Here is an 18,593-nt window from a genome sequence, read left to right on the forward strand (position 1 = left end):
GACACAATCCGCAGTTGCATAAAATAAATCAAAAGTTCCCATTGTGCTATTAAAAGTGTTATTCTTCTGGGAGTTGATGGTGGCAGTCTTACCCCCCCATCCAGAATTTGGCAGGATGTCTGAAGCCATATTTCACTCCTTCCTTGGAATGGAGAATCGCCTTCAGGGGCCCATGAACACCTACAAAAAACGAAAAGTTATTTCACTTATCTGTGATTTACCAAATAAAAGAGTAAAAGAAATGTGTTGCACTTTCCTATGATTATGAGTTATACCTGTGTTTCATTTTGAAACTTCAGGTACTGAAAGTACTGAAACCTGCACATGTTTCATTTTCTTACCTGACATCTTAGGTATTGGTACTAACCGGGTATCTTCAAAAGGGTTCTCGCTGTTCGTTGATATGGCTCTTAAAATAGGGCATGCTGCACACTTTGTTTGCTCAAGTTAAACTACTACCAGTGTGCACTGATTCATGTTAGTATGCTATGTGGGTATGCGTTTTGTCAACAATCTCTTCGGCAATTTCCTAAAAAAGAAGGGAGATTTACTAACATTTTGATGGGAGATTCTACCTTGGTATGAAGTCCCACGAGAGTGGGTAGGAGAGTGTGTGGCGTAACAAGATCCAAGCAACCCAGTGCTTTTAAACCCAATGTTTAGTTAACCATTGTTCCATAGGGTAAATAATACATTCCATGCCGTCTGGATTTTCCTTGGGCACCACACAAATAGTCCTCTAGGCTGATAGTTATGATAGGCATATTTGATGAGATTCCTGCGTCTTCGCTTATCAAGCACCGTGAATATGAAGTAGTTGAGCACACTGTCCTTGATAGATTTAAGTTCTTCATTGACAAGAGTCTCCTTCAGGAGGAAGCGTACCAGGGGGGCTTGGTAGTGGCTGAACCCCAGGGTTCCCAGGCACTTCAGGATGCGGGTGATGTGCTGGTCATTTTGACCGTTTCTACTAACGTAAGCAAATCTTTCCTTCCAGTTGGGTGATCTCTGGACCTCTCCTGTTTCCACATTGGCTAGCTCAATACCATAGAAATCCAACATGAGCTTATAAGACTCCAGTAGTTTGGCCTTTACACAATTATCTTCAAGGAAAGCCTCAATTTCTTCTTTTGTCAGTTCCCTGTCTTCACAGCTTTCCCTAACTCCTGGCTCTTGGATTGGGAACAACCACCGTATAAAAGAATCTCCACTCTCCAATTTGTAATAGTCCTGAAACCATTTACAGTGATACTCATGTATGTAGATGCCGTCTGGGGAAGGCTTCTTTCCAAGGTAGAAATCCAAACTAGGCATTTTTATTTTCCACTGCCACTCCCTGACCTTTCCAGGGTAATCGCGCCGGTATTTCTGCATGTCTCTTGATGCATTCTTAAATGCATTAAGAGCATTTATTTTGTGAGGATTAAATGTCCTTGGACGAATAGCCCACTGGGGATGGCGTCTCGACATCTCCCAAGTTGAGTCATAGTCGCAGTAAAACTCGTCAGTGTATTCACAGAGATATTCGCTCCTTGTATAATCAATCTCATCATTATCATCCTCAGTCTTTGGGTGCCTCGTGAATACCATATTGCATCAGTACTCTGCTGCTCTTTTGCCCACTGGGATGGCAAATATAGAGATAACTACGTCACATTGATGTCGTCACCTGGGGTAAGCCATCCCAAGTATGGAGTTTCACACGGCTCCAGACTGGCCTCCAAGTACTCTGATAACGGATTCTGCAGAGGGTACTGCCCATGGAGATATATAAGAGAACTGGAGAAGGCGTAAAAAATCTGTGCCCATTCATTTGAAAGAAACCTTTTCACCCAGCACATATGCCGATATGACGTCACCCTCCTTCCGGGTCTGAGCCCATAACACACACGCGCATCATGCATCCAACATCATGAACTACCTCCATGTGCGAGCCTGTCAGAGTTTTTAAAGTTAAACAGTACACTAAAATATGTTTCTGAAAATAGGCAGAAACTTGATTCAGAACTGCCTTGTTAATGTGCACGACGCAGCATGCAGAGTTTAGATCCCACAGTCCTGGTGGACTGGTCGGTCGGCTGAATATGTTGCGCTCAGCTCAATGGTTGCAATCACAGCCCCCATCGCTGTGGTTGCTTGAGATGCACCCAGCCCCTGTTTCACTGGGTCCCCAGATGATTAGCTTTATGTGCAACATTGTTTTCTCACTCAACAGTAAACAAACCAAACCAACATACAGTATAAGTGTATACAGGGTATCTGCACATTTCTAAAGTGACAATTTAAGGACTTTTAAATGAAATAATAATAATAAGACCATTACTACGTCAAAAGTAACCAACAAACTGAACAAAAAACAAAACTAGAGCACAAGTCTCCGCCAGGTCAGGTAGGTTATTATGGCCACCTGGTGGCGCTATAATAGGCCAATGTGAAAAGGGTACCATTTCTTCTTAGGCCTTGCATGGCAATCGGACTGCGTTCATGATTTGAGGCATTTTGTAAAAAAAAAATTGTGGTTTCCTAAATTAGACCTTCTGGTGGCGCTATAACAGGCCAATGTGAAAAGGGTGGGATTTCTTCCTGGGCCAAGTGGGAATCTACGTGGAAAATTTCACGGAAATCGCATGCTGCATTTGAGGCATTTTGTTCAAAATGAACCAATCCTGCAAACTTTGGAAGCCAATCTTAGCCAATCAGAATGGAATATGGAAAAGCGGACAGATCCGTGTTGATCACATGACTATAGAGATTCTATGGACCGATTTGTGTGTTTTTTGGACAAAATCTGTTGTAGTATCAAAAAATGTGTTTTGCAAAAGTCGGCCTCATGGTGGCGCTATGACAGGCTGATCTGAAAAATGTGGGCCAGAGGTTCTGCTGTGGCATCCAGGGAGTGTGTGTGTGGGCAGTTTCACAGCGACCGGGCCAACGGTCGCTGTCAGAAGGACGGACGGACGGACAGGGGGCAAAACATACTCTCTCGCCATGCCTTTCGGCCTGGCGGAGACAACAAGCTATTGAAAATAGCTGATCTACAAGCTCACAACGCCTCACATTGCGAGGAATTATCTGTGGAACCGAGTTAAACTAAATTTAATGCCTCAACACCTACAATTCAAAGTGCTTGTCAGGGTGGGGGGGTCCCCAGTTCAAATATGATTCTTTTGGGGTGTCACAGCCTGAAAAGTTTGGGAACCGTTGGTCTACACTACAGTGACTCCACCCGTCCGCTTAATTCACCATTCTATCTGAGGCCATCAGGCCAATGGGTAAGGTCTTTCTATATTCTATAAAAAGTACTATAAAGTACTCTTACAACATAATGATTTCACATTAATTTGAGAGGGAACATCTGTCTGTATCCTATATTGATCACTGACAGTTCATTGGTCACATGGTGGCATCAAAAGAGTCAATGTAGGATAAGTATTTGATCTCTTTATGGTTTACCATGAGGTCATGGATTATAAAAAGGCTATAGAAAGGTTTCTGCAGTACTGTATGCACTCTCCAGCTCCCAGACTGCTTTCCACCAATCTACATCACCCTCACATCTGATGTTCTGCTGACAGAAAGAAAGTCAACATTAGTTCACTTACTGTAACACTGATTTGACTGATTAGGGCCTTGATTCAGAGTTATGAGTTATTAGAAACAACTCTGCCTCTACTGGCCACAGAACAGTAGAATGAATATATCACTAATGTTCTCATAATCAATTAAGCCAATGTGTTGAAAATACCTAAAATAATCCCTGAATATGTGAAATGTGTTGGTCATTAGATCAATCATAACCATCAAACATTTTGTGGCAGCCTTCAAATATAGAATGTACCATTTTTAAAGCATTGAGAATGTATACATTATAAATCAATAGTAAATTGACAAAAACAGTTGACATGTAAATAATTGAGCCACTGACTTTCAACTGTTCAGATGCCTGTGATAAGAGACAGACAGACATCTCCATCATAAATGTAATGATCACTGCTTGTGAACAGCCACTTTCCATAGTACTACACACTCAGTGTCAGAAGTGTCATGTAATAATGCTACTTTCTGTGCATTTGTGAATGTTTGATGAAGTGGAACCATCAGAAAAACAGCACGCGGTCCAGGACACGCACACTCTTCTCCAGTTTGTCCATCACTGAGCGGTCCTGTAGCTGACTCAGTGGTTATATTGCACAGCTCCAAGGTGTGAATTTGGGACATAATTAGGATGTGAAGAGTGTTGCTGTGAATAAGATTATGTGAGTTTTCAGATAATTTTAGCTAGTTTACAATTACCATGAGCACTACAGCTGCCACAAAGGCCTCTTTATTTTATATTACAACATACATACAAAAGTATTTACAACATGGCAAATGAGCAACACAATTCAAAACACAAGTGTACTCGAATGAAGCAGTATTAGTCAATGTAAAGTCACAAGCCCTCCCTTCAGCTATGACAGAACTCGTTCACCTGTAACAAGGCTATGTAAAAGAGAGGATACACTATGCCAGTGATTCTCAAACTGTGGGTCGGGGACCACTGGTGTGCCGTGAGGATATTGCAAGTGGTTGCAGTTCATAGTGCAGAGCTCTTGCCCCATACAGGTATGGAGGCCGTCTTTCTGAGAACCTGCAGTCTGTCCTGATGGCTGCTCTCCTCTGCCGTGGCAGCATCCTGGTCCAGGGAGTGTCGGATGAGGGTTTTGAGCTGGTCCGTCCCCTGACCGCTGCAGGCTGACACAGGAACCACATGACTAAATGTCAGCTGTTTGGTCGGGACCATGTCAGGAGGCAACAGGTGGAGGAACTCTGCAGGAGGAGGTGAGCTATTATAACAGGCAAACCATTTGACTGGAAGAATGAGTTTACAGTCCACCAGACTTACCGTGTGGGTTTTCTAACTGCTCCTGCAGCTCTGCCAGTCTGTCCTCCGCATCAGGGAGGTCCATCTTATTTACGGCGAGCAACACAGGCTTACACAACAGCTCCTTCTTGTAAAGCTCCAACTCCTGCAGGAGGAGACCCATAAAGATTATATATTCAGTAATTCACCTGCATTATAGTGATGTGTAAAAGCATCATAAAACTTTGCTAGAAATTTAGGTCGCGATGCAATGCGTTGTGAGCTTGTAGATCTGCTATTTTAACTATATAATTTTTTTTAATAATCGTTCATTCATTGCAATCAAGGCAAATGTTTGCAATAATCGTGATATTGATTTGAAGTCATATCGCCCAGCCCTAGAATCTCTAGCCACTCAGTCATTCTGACTGGTTCTCACCCTAGTCAGGAGCTGTACAGCCTCAAATGCCGACCTGAACTGCGTTTTGCTGGCCAACTGGAACCCACAGACATCCACCTACAGATGAGAGAGAGAGTGGAGCATTAACATTCTACTGTTACAACATTACAACATTCTACTGTAGTTAGTTACTACAGTACTACTAAGGTTGTTAGATCATTCTAACTTTATTTGTCCCAGAAGGATATCTGTTTTCGCAGCCTGTTCAACACAAAAACACAAACACAGCAGCATACAACACAGCAACATACAGGTAAAGACAACACAAAGAATCCCCATAAATGCATCTTGTTAGAGAGGCTGTTTGTAGCAGAGTGGACAAAACTCCTGTACTGCAGTACTACCTACTACTATTACTCACCACAAACAGCAGTTGTTTGGTTCTCTCCACGTGTTTGAGGAACTTGTGCCCCATGCCCTTGTTGAGGTGAGCGCCTTCTATCAGGCCGGGAAGGTCAGCTAGTGAAATCTAAGGACATACAATCAACTAATATAATATATACTGTATAAATTAAGGACATACAAGGACATGAAATTTAAGGACATACAAACTACTTATATATCTAATACATGGTTGTAGTCGGCCTTCACTCACCTGTTTGTGATCCGGGTACATCAGTTTACCAATCTCTGGTCTTACGGTGGTGACTGTGAGTGAGATGATGATGATTTTTAGAAAGATGCTGACGTGTGTGTGTGTGTGTGTGTGTGTGTGTGTGTGTGTGTGTGTGTGTGTGTGTGTGTGTGTGGGGTATACTCACAGGCGTAGCTAGCAACCTGCGGTGTTGCATGGGACAGGGCAGACAGTAGGGAAGATTTTCCTGCATTGGGGAACCTGTGTGAACCAGTGTGAGTGTTAACATTTTCTTAACTTTCTTAACTTTTTCATGTCAAGGACCCCCAAAGTAAGTGTGTTTGGCCACACACCCCCAATCTGAAATTATGTTGTGCCACAGACCCCCATATAATATTTGTGTTGTTAAAATGTATACAAAATATTCCTTTTTTTTTCCAGTACTATGAACCAGTGAGTGTTAACATGTGTGTAAAGTACTATGAACAGTGCGTCAAGAGACATGCAGTATACAGTACTACTGTATGAATTGTTTCACAATCATAAAGTTTGTTTTTGGGGAAAAGCAATCCTTTAATTCCACACATTTTTAAAAGCTCTGTGGAAGTATTATTTTCTTTTCATTATTCCTTTTCATACGTTTTATTTATATGCCCTTTAACACATTCCATGCCAGAGTTTAATCTCATAATGTACTCACCAGTGCCAGCGTTTTATTGTTGTTTTTTTGTTTTTTTCATGTCGCCACAGACCTCGCTAAATAAGTTAAAAGTGCGCGTTCATTTGGTTCTAAACACACAGCGGATCTGTGAGAAACGGCCAGCGAAAATAGTTTCCAAATCCGTGCCGCCATCTTGAAGATACAGCAGATCAACGCTAAACAGTGATCAGCGAGGAGAAAAACAACAACCGAGAAAATTGAGTTTTAAACAGGATCCCAGACAGGAAGCGGATATGATCGAAAAAAACGGAACCCGAATAATTCTGTTTCCGACCGGAAACTGGAAACGGAAATGGATCAAAAAAATTCGGAAAGTGCACCTGGGGCAATTTCAATGGGAATCGGCGGTTCGCGTAGATCTACGCGACTGGCACGCTGCGGCTTTAAATAGGTTCGCGTAGATCTACGCGACTGGCATTCAATGTGTTAAGGGTGCGGTCACACCGAACTGGAATTTTACCTATGCGAGGGGATTCTGTCAATGCTTTTTAATGGGAATGGAGCGGTTTGTTGCCATTTGCGGATTTCTGCCAAAACGCTCTGTTCCCATTGAAAAGCATAGGCAGAATTAAAGTTCGGTGTGACTAAGGCTACATTGTGAGACATTGAGATAATCACAACAGGGCCTGAAAACAATATTAGTTATGTTTTATTGAGTCATAACGCTGCTGACCAATATTTGCACACACCATCCCTTTTTTTTTTCTAAAGCACCTTTCTTTCATTTGATATTTCCAGTGTGGGGGGTGTGTGTGTGTGTGTTCTCACCCCACCATGCCCAGGTCGGCAATAAGTTTGAGGTCCAGCCGGATGTGTTTGAATTGACCTTTACTGGGGTGGAACGCTGAGTGGAAAGACCCACCCCGCCCGCCCCGTGCCACCAACACTCGCTCCCCCTCTGCATTCAGCTCACCTACAGCCAACAGACGGACACAAGACGGACACAGAAACAACACAGTGACAACATAAAATCATCTACTGCAAGTAGTTCCTCTCACAGACTCTTTTTTTGCATGACATATTGTACAGTACAGTTACAAACTTCACGGTGCAGTTCAGTTCGATGCAGAGTTGTCACTGTTCGGTACATTTCCGATACAGCAAAAGTTGGCAGTCAATGAGTTAAGTTACATCTAGACACACACACAGACACACAGCAGAAACCGTAGCACTTTGCACCATATTTGCGCGTGTATATCACTTACATACTCTTCAATGTACAGTAAAGCAAGCTGACAGGGTGGCGTAGTGCATGTAGGTGCTTCTTTACGTACCAAGCACTTGGCCATCATCGCTGGTAACGGTGATACCGACAGGAGCGTAGATCTCCTTATCCTGTCCCTTCTCCCCTCTCAAAGCACGGATACTGAAACACCACCACAAACACAAAATCTGAACTTCACTCCTACCGCAAAAGCTTTTAATCAGTCACATTAGAATATCAGGGATTCACCTGCATTGCAATTACTTAGTCTTACAGCAAGGAGATCTCCTCGCTGCTGTAAGAGATCTCCGCACACTTCTCTTTAAAGCTTTTTGTGTTGTGTTAATCCTTCAGCGAATATACAATACCCCCACCTCCCAAACTACACTGAGCTGTTTACAACTTGAATGCGTGTCTTATTATAAAATTAGATGTTTTGTTTTCGCCTGCTGGGCTAAGCTACAACCCATAACTTTTATGTCTCCCTTCCCTGACGGAGAGATAAAAAGATCCGAATTAACAACTTGTTTTGAGCATACCGTAATTTAGTAATTATTATGGTACTTTAACATCATTTAGGTCTAAATTAATTTAACTAATAAACAGACTAATCGGATATATTAAAAAAAAATCACACCCTGTGTGAAGTGGGCGGTGTCTTGCTAGCTAATCACAATACTGAATGGAGTCAACCAATCATGTACAAAAGATAAATACATTTATTGAAACACTCTTTATGATGGACAAAACCATAACTTGAAAAAAACCAATTCATGTTTTTTTTCAAGTTATGTTTGCTTATATAGGGCTATGCACATGTGTCATGTGACACTGGCCAATCACAGTCCTGAATAGATTGTGATTGGCCAATCACAGCGCAGGATAATTGTACAAATTTCCAAACCTCACTTTCAGGGCCGGTTTCACTGCCCAAGATATTTGTACATTTTTCCAAATCTCACTTATAGGGGCGGTTTCACCGCCCAAAAATCACACCCAGTGTGAAGTGGGCGGTGTGGTCACAGTGGTCATCACAGTGATGGAAGTTCACTTAAAGAAAAGTAATATTGTGGACCAACACCCCTAACTTAAAAAAAAACATAAATGTTTTTTTTTAAAGTGCATAGTCCTATTTATAGGGCTATGCACAATTGTCATGTTTCACTAGCCAATCACAGTCCTGAATAGACTGTGATTGGCCAATCACGGTGCAGGGTTAGGGGGTACAATGGTGGCCAATCACAGCGCAGGGTTGGGGGGGTGCAATGGAATGTCGATGTCCAAACCTCACATATAGGGGCGGTTTCACCGTCCAAAAATTACACCCAGTGTGAAGTGGGCGGTGTGGTCACAGTGGTCATCACAGTGATGGAAGTTCACTTAAAGAAAAGTAATATTGTGGACCAACCATTGTACACCCCTAACTTAAAAAACCCCATAAATGTGTTTTTTTTAAGTGCATAGTCCTATTTATAGGGCTATGCACATGTGTCATGTTTCACTAGCCAATCACAGTCCTGAATAGACTGTGATTGGCCAATCACGGTGCAGGGTTAGGGGGGTACACTGGTGGCCAATCACAGCGCAGGGTTGGGGGGTGCAATGGGTGGGGGGGGTACAATGGTGGCCAATCACAGTGCAGCGAATGTCGATGTCCAAACCTCACATATAGAAAAAAATTTCATTATGCTGTTGGTGTATTTGTGAACACAAATAAGGCTATGACTGATTATTTTGTTTTTACTTTACATGCCTCACACCTATTACATCACCATCATACACATGAAGAGACTGCTCTCTCAGTTATTAAGTTATTGATGCATTGTGTACCGTATCTATTTATCTACTATTTAAGCAGGCTATGTCGCCCTCTTGGACGAGGACCGTGTCACGACTTGTTTTAATACTCCATCACTTGTAATGTAATGAGCAAACCCAGTCAAATCCCTACAGTATTGTGCAAACCAACCAACTACCTACTGTACCAAACCGGCCAATACAATCTGCAAAATCCTCAGTGTTTAATCCACATGTACATAACTCTTGAGAGTATACAAATGTAATCAAATTGACCCTTATGGGGTCACAATTCCGTTACATTTGTACACTCTCAGGGTTAATTACCAATGTATTTTTTGATTTTCATTTGTGACAGACTCAGACCAACCTGCTGTTAACTCCCACTCCTCCTGAGAAGCGCTTCTGGGGGTATTTGTCCTTGATGTTCTTCAAGGTCATGTCTTTTTTGGCCATCACCCACACATCTCCGCCTTTTCCCCCCTGACCCCCCAGCCGGGGCAGCCCCATGCCCCCACAACCTCCGTGGACGTAGAAACGCAGGTTGTCCACAAAGTTTCCATACTGGGGGAGAGAAAACAGAAGTTTCCATTATCAGGTCACCAGTTTGATGCTGCAAACCAAAATTGGGAGCATGAAGTCAGGACATGTGGAATATAGGAGACAATCACCAAGGACTAGACATTGACTAAACTTTGAGTTTATACATTATCCTATATATATATGTGGTGGTATATCTTTGTATATTATCCTACAGATGTGTGTGGTATATCTTTGTTTATACATTGTTACATTATCCTAGGCCTATAGGTCTAGGATAATGTACATATCTAAAGATGTCTGTTTTATACATTACAATATTATTTACATCCAATATCCTGTAGAATGATATGTAGTACATCCGTGGTTCAGTGGTTCTAGATTATGATCCTATTAGACTAGCCTTGGATCAAGACTATCATAGATGTATTTGATCGATTCTGACATTTGCATAGATACAAATGAGTAAAAGTCAGACTCAATCAAATGTGATGGTCTTGATCCAAGGCTACTAAATTAGACATGATATGTGGTATCTGTGATTTTTAGTTCTGTAAGGCACTTTGTAACTTTGTTTGGGAAAGCGCTACACAACAGTGGTGGATAGTAACTAAGTACATTTACTCAAATACTGTACTTAAGTACAATTTTGAGGTATTTGTAGTTTTGTACTTTACTGGAGTATTTCCAATTTTCAATATTTTTACATCTCAGAGGGAAATATTGTACTTTTACTCCACTACAATTATTTAAAAACTTCAGTTACTAGTTGCTTTGAACATACAATACATTAACCACTTATTCAGGCATATTTCGGCCATTTGAAAATAGAAGATCTAAGCTCACAATGCGACTTTATTGTGAGCTTGTAGTACATCTGCTATTTTCAAAAGATTTTTATAAATTACATTTGAAAACTTGAAATGGGACATTTTGCACAATGAGTACTTTTACTTTTGGTGCTTAAGTACATTTTGATGCCAATACGTTTGTACTTTACTCAAATACAGTTTCAATTAAGTACAAAGGACCCCAATTGGAAACAAGCCATAGGCTTTCTTGGGTTTAAAATTCTCTTAGCAGACCTTGTATTGAACTGTACTTTCCTGTGCTATTTTTTTGCAAACTGATAAAGTATTCAATCAATCAATTCCGGACTTTTGTAACTAAAAAGAGTATTTCTATATTGCATACTTTTACTTAAAGTAAAAATCTGAGTACTTTTTCCACCACTGATTAAACGTTGAATATGAGACCATCTCCAAAGACTAGACATGGTGTTTGCGTGTCATTTGAGCTATTTGTAAACACTATGTACGGCTCCACCATGGATGTCATGTATGAACTTCAACCTGGTGTTCACACTTTCTCCATTTACGGTCCATACATCTACAAAAACGTTCAGATTTCAAATATAAAGTGCTTACCCCATGGCCACGGATGTTACAATTCTGACGGCCCCTCAGAAGTACCCGTATCTTCCGTATTGTTCAATAAAAAGCATTTTAATCCGATCGGTGGCCATTTTCTCAGTATGCATTCAATCACTCAACCCTATCGGTTGGAAGGTGTATTGCACTCTGATACGTGGACACCGTACCGATCGGATTAAAATGTTTTTGTTTTTGTTTTTACAATACGGAAGATACGGGTATTTATGAGGGCCCGTACATAATTGTAACATCCATGGCCATGTGGTAAGCACTTTATATTTGAAATCCGAACGTTTAGGTACACGTACGGGCCAAAAGGGCAGAAAGTGCAAACACCAGGTTGAAGTTCATCCATGACTGCCATGATATGGCAGTCATGTTTCAGGGCTATCGTCTAAAGGTAACCAAACATTTTAACTGACGTTAGCAACATTGTTCTACACAATATTTCTACAAAAAACTATTTTCTACTGACCTTCCGCCAGAGAATCCTACTAATATGGACCATCTTGAATTGACCAGGCTTTGCTAGTAACGTGGGGACAGTGTTGCCATATTTTGTGAGAGAAATAAGCAACCAGGTCCAAGAAAACAAGCCCAAAAGAAGCAACTATGCCGCTATCCCCATTACGAACCTCTCCGCTACACAGCTAATCTCTGGAGCTGTATGCGGAGGGAGAGGTTCATAATGGGGCTACGAGGCCACAAACTCTTCCAATCAAATGTGGAATATTTTGAATATTTTTTAAAACATTCTAACAACACAAATGCTCCCTGCGGCACAAAACATTTTCATGACAATATTTGAGAACCACTGGTTTAAATGATAATTTAAAAAAATTGGAAACAAACCTAAATAAGCAACTAAACTTTAGAAACAAGCCCAAAAAAACGCAACCCACAACTAATATTTACAAGCAACTTTACAGAAAAACAAGCCCAAAGTCGCTTATAATAAGCGGACATGGCAACACTGATTTGTGTGACCGCTGTGTTTCCTGTTTGGACGGCACAGCTCCGCCCACATCCAGTACGTCACCCAAGAGTGCTGCTGGTGCAATGATTTTATTTAACCTGTAGGTGTCACTGTTTAACCGTATAAACAATGTATCACTAACACGCAATGAATACTGTGTAAACGGTTTGGAATATCATACATGCTGGTAAGGGCACAGATCTGGGGGGATTCTTATTACAGAATGCCTGGAATGATTAGCAACAGTTTGCCGGGAATTTCGGCCAATTCTCCCCCAAAAACGTTCACTGTCCGGGTCCTATGGGGCCTATATCCAACCTCCATTTTAAAGCAAGATTATAGAAAATGTGTTTTTTTAATCAGTGAAATTCTCTTTTTATATATATATATATATATATATATATATATATATATATATATATATATATATATATATATATATATATATATTAATACAAACCACAGTAGGCTACATGGCAACCACAGCACAGACTGCCCTAGTCACGGTAGTAAATGACCTCTGAGTGAACACTGATGCCAAAAAGCTCTGCGTCCTTGTTTTAGCCCTGCAGCGCAACGTGGATTATGGCATCTTTCTGGATGAGTCGACAAACTTGAGAACTGTGTCGATCTGTCATACACCATCATTGTACACCAGAAATATGCAATGTTGTGAGCTTGTAGATCGGCTATTTTCGGTGCACAATACCATCATACGACCCTTTTATGCCCATATATGGAAATCTTTGTATACCCATATATGGAGATCACTGATGTCATCAGTGTTTTGGTATCAATATGCCCATATATGGGCATATTGGTCGGATTGGCGGTTCTAGGCAACTGGATCTCTGTATATGCCTATGTGTGGGCATACTGATCGACTCGACGGTTCTGGACACCAGGTCCTCTGTGATATCATATGCGCAGCACACCGAGTTTGAGGTCGATCGGTCAGACGGTTCTCGATAGGCCTACGTGAAGGACAGACACGCGCGCGCGCATGCAGAGCTTTCGGCATTTCAGTGGCCTGTAATCAGTGTTGCATTGCTTTTTTCAGGAGCACGCACATTTTTCCCATTTTCACGTGCATGCACATGCATCGATTCCAAAACAACCGTTAAAGGTAGGGTAAGTGATTTGCTTTGGTTAAAATATAGCTCTATATTCTGATAGTAGGCCTACTCATTGCTATAGTAGAGTGTTTGTTCAGTATTAGGAGTCTCCTTGTCTCTCCATCTCTTTATAAAACAGAAAATACATTTTCGTTTCAGTTTCAGTTTCATTTCCAATTTTATCCAATCAGGATAGAGAACTCAATCAGGATACAGATTAAACAAGTGAAATTGGAAGTGATGACACTAAGAAATGAGCAGACAAAATTGGAACTGGAACACTATACAAATTAAGCTTAAAAATGGGTACTTTCTCCTGATTGGCTGAGATTTTGACACCTACCGAAAAATGTATTTTCTGTTTATTAAAGAGCTGGAGAGACAGGGAGACATCTGTTACTGAAAAAACACTATATAGCAATGATTACTATCAGAATATAGTATTTTAACCTTTTAACAAAATACTTTTTGTTTTAACCAAAAAATATCACTTACCCTACCTTTAAGTTCACACCCCTAAACAAAGTTTACAAAAGCGGCCGACTGCCGAGTGTCACCAGCGTGAATTAACATAGGAATGAGCCTGGATGCATATCAATGGTCCATTGTGTGACCTGCTTAAATCCTGTAGTGTACTACAGTTAAGCGACGTGCGCGTGACGTCATTAAAACAGCATACCACCAAAGTAGAAAAATCACCACTGCCCGTAACCTATTTATTGCAGAAGTTCAATGTTAAGTTTGGTAACGGGACAGTGTATCCTACTGTACTTTTGAATGTGTTTCAACCAGAGGCGTACAGTCATTGGGGCCAACGAGGCCATGGCCCGGTCTGTGGGGCAAGATCCGCCAGGAAAAAAAATCAACATAACAACATTAGCAGCCCCTCACCCTATAAGTCGTCTTTGTTTTCAAATGGGGCTCATTTGCATTCGGACGAATTGTTAATGAGTGGCCATCAGAAAACCAGTTTCGCCGTCAAACCGGTTCTCAATAGACTTATCAGCCATTGTTGCGCGATTCTGGCCCGGTCAACGTTAAAATTCACCATACGCTGCTGGTTTCAACCATTTGCATAGTCTACTGTGGGAACATGTACTTTTAACCACTTAAACCCAGTTGACCGGATTCCCATGGGCTCTATTCTAGGCCCGCTCTTGTTTTTGTTCGACACTAAATATGTACACCGAAAATAGCCAATCTACAAGCTCACAACACAACCCCAGAAGACGACTCGCGTTGCGAGGCATTGTGAGCTTATAGATCGACTAGTTTCACAATATTTGCCTCTATTATTAGAACATTTGACCAATGTTTGACCAAGTTTGTTGCCTACTTTTGATAATTGTAAAATATATTTCTCTATACAGTGGTTCTCAACCTGTGACATGATTTTTTTTGGGGGGGGGGGCGGGGCAAGAACCACTGTATAGAGAAATACTAACTGACAGTGACTAAAGGTTTTTGTATGTTTGCCTATAATGACATGCCTGGGTCCTATAAAGACACCAGAGTTAAGGTCGTTTCAGACGGGGAGCGGCCGACGCGCCTATTCATTTTCAATGAGAGGCGGGCGATTATTTGGGACGCGCTGAGAAGTTGAGGGGCTGAGAGGCCGGCGGGCGCGGTCCCGTGAAATTCGCGCGCTCACGCTCGTTTGTGCACACGCGCGCGGGCGGCAAGAGCTGGATTGCGGTCAGCTTGTTTTTCCCCGCTAGGTGCAGGTGGACAAAACATTAATGATCGTGGCGCGATCCCAGCTGATCCGAGCAAGAACTCCCGCGTCAACCGGTCCCCGTCAACCCTATATTATGTGGTTAATTACAGATGACAGTTTTGTTAATGTCGTACTTATCCCTGGACCCGTAACATAGGCAACGGTTTGTTTTGTGTGTGACGGCAGACCAGCACTTGGTCAGCCTATATAAGGTGGTCTACGGATGAAAAAAATCCACAGACGTTTAGCTAGGCTTATAGAGATAATCAGAGTCAGAACTGTTTAATTGTAAAACAAGTACATGCCCTGGCTCTGGCATCCAGTATGAGTTTATTGAATAAACAGGAAGATCAGATTAGCTCAGATCACATCGCTCTGCCGAATGAGCCGAAGAACAGATTGTCACTCTTCACTAAAATCTGCTATGCCGTTGGTGGAGCGCCTTACCAGCTCACGGGAGTTCCACTGGGCATCTTCCTGCAGGTCTTCCTACTGGACATAGCTGAGCTCGACCCCTTCTATGCTTCCATCATCCTGTTTGTGGGCCGAGCATGGGATGCAATAACAGACCCAACTATGGGCTATCTGGTTGCCCGCAGCCCATGGACGCGGTGCGGACAAATGATGCCCTGGATTCTGGTGTCCACTCCATTCGCTGTGATTTCATATTTCCTCATATGGTACGTTCCCCCTTTTGTGGATGGCAGAGTCATGTGGTACCTGGGGTTCTGCTGCATATTCCAGACACTACAGACTTGCTTTCAGGTGCCCTACACTTCCCTCACCATGTTCATCACCTCAGAGCAGACAGAGAGAGACTCGTTAACTGCTTACAGGCTGGGCGTGGAAATTCTTGCCACTGTGTCCGCTACAGCCATCCAGGGGCAGATAGTGAAAACTGCACCATGCATCAATACAACCAGTGATGCCGATTCTACCTCCCTGCGCACTGCCAACGCTACCCACTACCTCGACCCACGACCCCAACTCTCAGCCTCCCTGGATGACACCAAAAATGACTACTTGATTGCCGCGGCTGTTATCTGCAGCTTATACATTCTCTGTGTTATTGTTCTGTTCTTTGGGGTGAGGGAGAGAAAAGAAACCTGTCATCCCAACTCCAAGTCTTTCATGCAGGCAATAAGGATGGTGGTTGGGCATGGACCCTATGCCAAACTGATGTTGGGCTTAGTCACCACATCAATGGCCTACTTTTTCCTGGAGGGGAACTTTGCCTTATTCGCCATCTATACACTAGGCTTCAGGGATGACTTCCAAAACATGTTACTGGTAGGCATGGTTTCCGCTTGCTTGACCATCCCCTTCTGGCAGTGGTTCTTGATTAAGTATGGGAAGAAGACAGCTGTTTACTTTGGAGTCAGTTTTGGTATTCCCTTCATGGTTCTGTTGGCTCTGGTGGAGAACAAGGACCTCACCTACTGCCTCATCTTTGCTGCGGGAGTGAGCTTGTCCGCAGTCTTCCTGTTGCCGTGGTCGATGCTTCCCGATGTGGTTGATGACTTCAAGGTTGCCAACCCTGACTCCACCGGCCACGAGCCAATCTTCTACTCATTCTACGTCTTCTTCATAAAATTTGCCAGTGGACTCTCTGTGGGCATTTCCACACTGACCTTAGATAAGGCAGGCTATCGTACTCGAGGCTGTGAACAGCCTTATCTGGTTAACTTAACGCTGAAAATTCTAATCTCTGTTGTGCCCATCGTCCTCATTGCGTTTGGCTTGTATATATTCCACTCTTACCCAATAGATGAGAAAAGGAGGCAAAGAAACAAGAAAGTGCTCCAGGAACTGAAGGACAGCCAAAGCAGAATTTGAAATGAGCTCGACAGAGACCACCATTGTCTGCCTGATATCATACACTGGCCTCCAAGTTCACCCACACAATGGATACCTGCTAGTTTAACCTATATATTTGTATCTTTTATTATATTTTATATATTGAGTATCTATCTATACATTACGCAAATATGGAGATGACTTATCTCCATAATAGTAATATTGAACATATAGTGCTGCAAGAACATCTGCTGCAGTTTTCAGCATAAAATATGGAGTTTCACACATTCCAGACCAGTGTGTGTCTGTCCGCAGCTAATCTTGCAGACTACTGGGCCGATAGCACCAAGTTTCTTACACATGCACTGCCAGTAGGCCAATGAAGTGAATATCAGAATATTAAAAAAATAATAATTGAGTCATAAGTCATAGATACTGAAGTCATAGACTTGTCTGGAAATATGCGTTCCACTGAGCACACCTTGATTGCTAAACATTGCTATGTCCCCGAACTCCCATGCTGCTATTATAATTCCTTTTTGTCATCATTTACTTTGTACTCTGTACTCTATTTGATTTATTGTTTCTTTTTCCCTGTTGACAGAGTACTTAGTGCAGTACCCTTTAGATAGATACATACATACAAATTAGCTTTCTTTTTTACGGTATGGCTCTGCTAGTTAGGGAGGCGGGCTAGTTGTCTTTGTGTGTCTGTGTCTGTACTGTATGTGTGAACAAGAAATTAGCTGCTGCCGGACTGATGTCTTGTATACACGGTTAACGGAGCACCTCCACTAATGTGCATACAGGAGCAGAATACATAAGGGAGAACGAGCCTTTTCCGTTCAAGCTCCAAAAATATCGAATGCCCTAAAGAGCATAAAATAAAGATTTTTAGGTTTGTTGTAGTTTGGTGTTACAGTCAAAGCAAAAGTACGCCACACTATGTAGTTTGTGTGTTGTGATAGAACGGACCCCAGGTCTTAGATTTTTTTCACAGAGCCGGTAATTGAGAACCGCAACATCTCCAGATTAAGACAGGAGGAAGCCACTGACTGAGCATGGGCGGGGCAGCATCCTTCCACTTGAGCAGAACAACACGTCTAGCGAGCAATAAGGCAAAGTCAACCATACGACACTCTGTGTTCGCGTCAAAGGAAGATTCCCCTCCAGCAGTGCAGAGCACCTTGCTTTTGTTTTAATGTGTAACTTCTCTGTACAGTACTGTGCAGTGACTTCTGCTTAGAAAGGTGCTATATAAATAAAGTTATTATTATTATCATTACTACTACATATATGCAGTATCCATCTATTATAACTTAATTATTTTGTTTATTTTACTAACCACATTTATAATGCATTATAAGGCATTATAGCACTGTTATAAATGTTTATAATTACGCATAATAACTTAAA

General features: G+C 42.0%; 2 protein-coding genes across 3 annotated transcripts; one reads left to right on the forward strand and one right to left on the reverse strand.

Moving 5' to 3' along the window:
- Positions 1-4,316: 4,316 nt before the first annotated feature.
- Positions 4,317-12,119, reverse strand: gtpbp10 (GTP-binding protein 10 (putative)). Of its 2 annotated transcripts, none has more exons than XM_080415748.1 (10): positions 12,048-12,119; positions 9,970-10,163; positions 7,873-7,964; positions 7,367-7,511; positions 6,065-6,138; positions 5,899-5,951; positions 5,665-5,772; positions 5,283-5,360; positions 4,886-5,009; positions 4,317-4,734 (listed from the first exon to the last, which is right to left on the reverse strand). In XM_080415748.1, the coding sequence occupies exons 1-10, from the start codon at positions 12,078-12,080 to the stop codon at positions 4,577-4,579; spliced, it is 1,059 nt and encodes a 352-aa protein (XP_080271874.1). In that variant the 5' UTR covers positions 12,081-12,119; the 3' UTR covers positions 4,317-4,576. The 2 variants fall into 2 exon arrangements, with proteins under 2 accessions (XP_080271874.1, XP_080271873.1); XM_080415747.1 differs by having other exon boundaries at positions 4,317-4,809.
- Positions 12,120-15,704: 3,585 nt separating this feature from the next.
- LOC308075563 (sodium-dependent lysophosphatidylcholine symporter 1-B-like) lies at positions 15,705-17,216 on the forward strand (the record flags this gene model as incomplete). The annotated part of the gene is made up of 1 exon (XM_080415509.1): positions 15,705-17,216. One exon carries the CDS (start codon positions 15,705-15,707, stop codon positions 17,214-17,216), a length of 1,512 nt encoding a protein of 503 aa, XP_080271635.1.
- Between the last annotated feature and the right edge of the window lie 1,377 nt (positions 17,217-18,593).

Source organism: Gymnoscopelus braueri (assembly GCF_963280865.1).
Source record: "Gymnoscopelus braueri genome assembly, chromosome: 20".
Lineage (NCBI taxonomy): Eukaryota > Metazoa > Chordata > Actinopteri > Myctophiformes > Myctophidae > Gymnoscopelus > Gymnoscopelus braueri.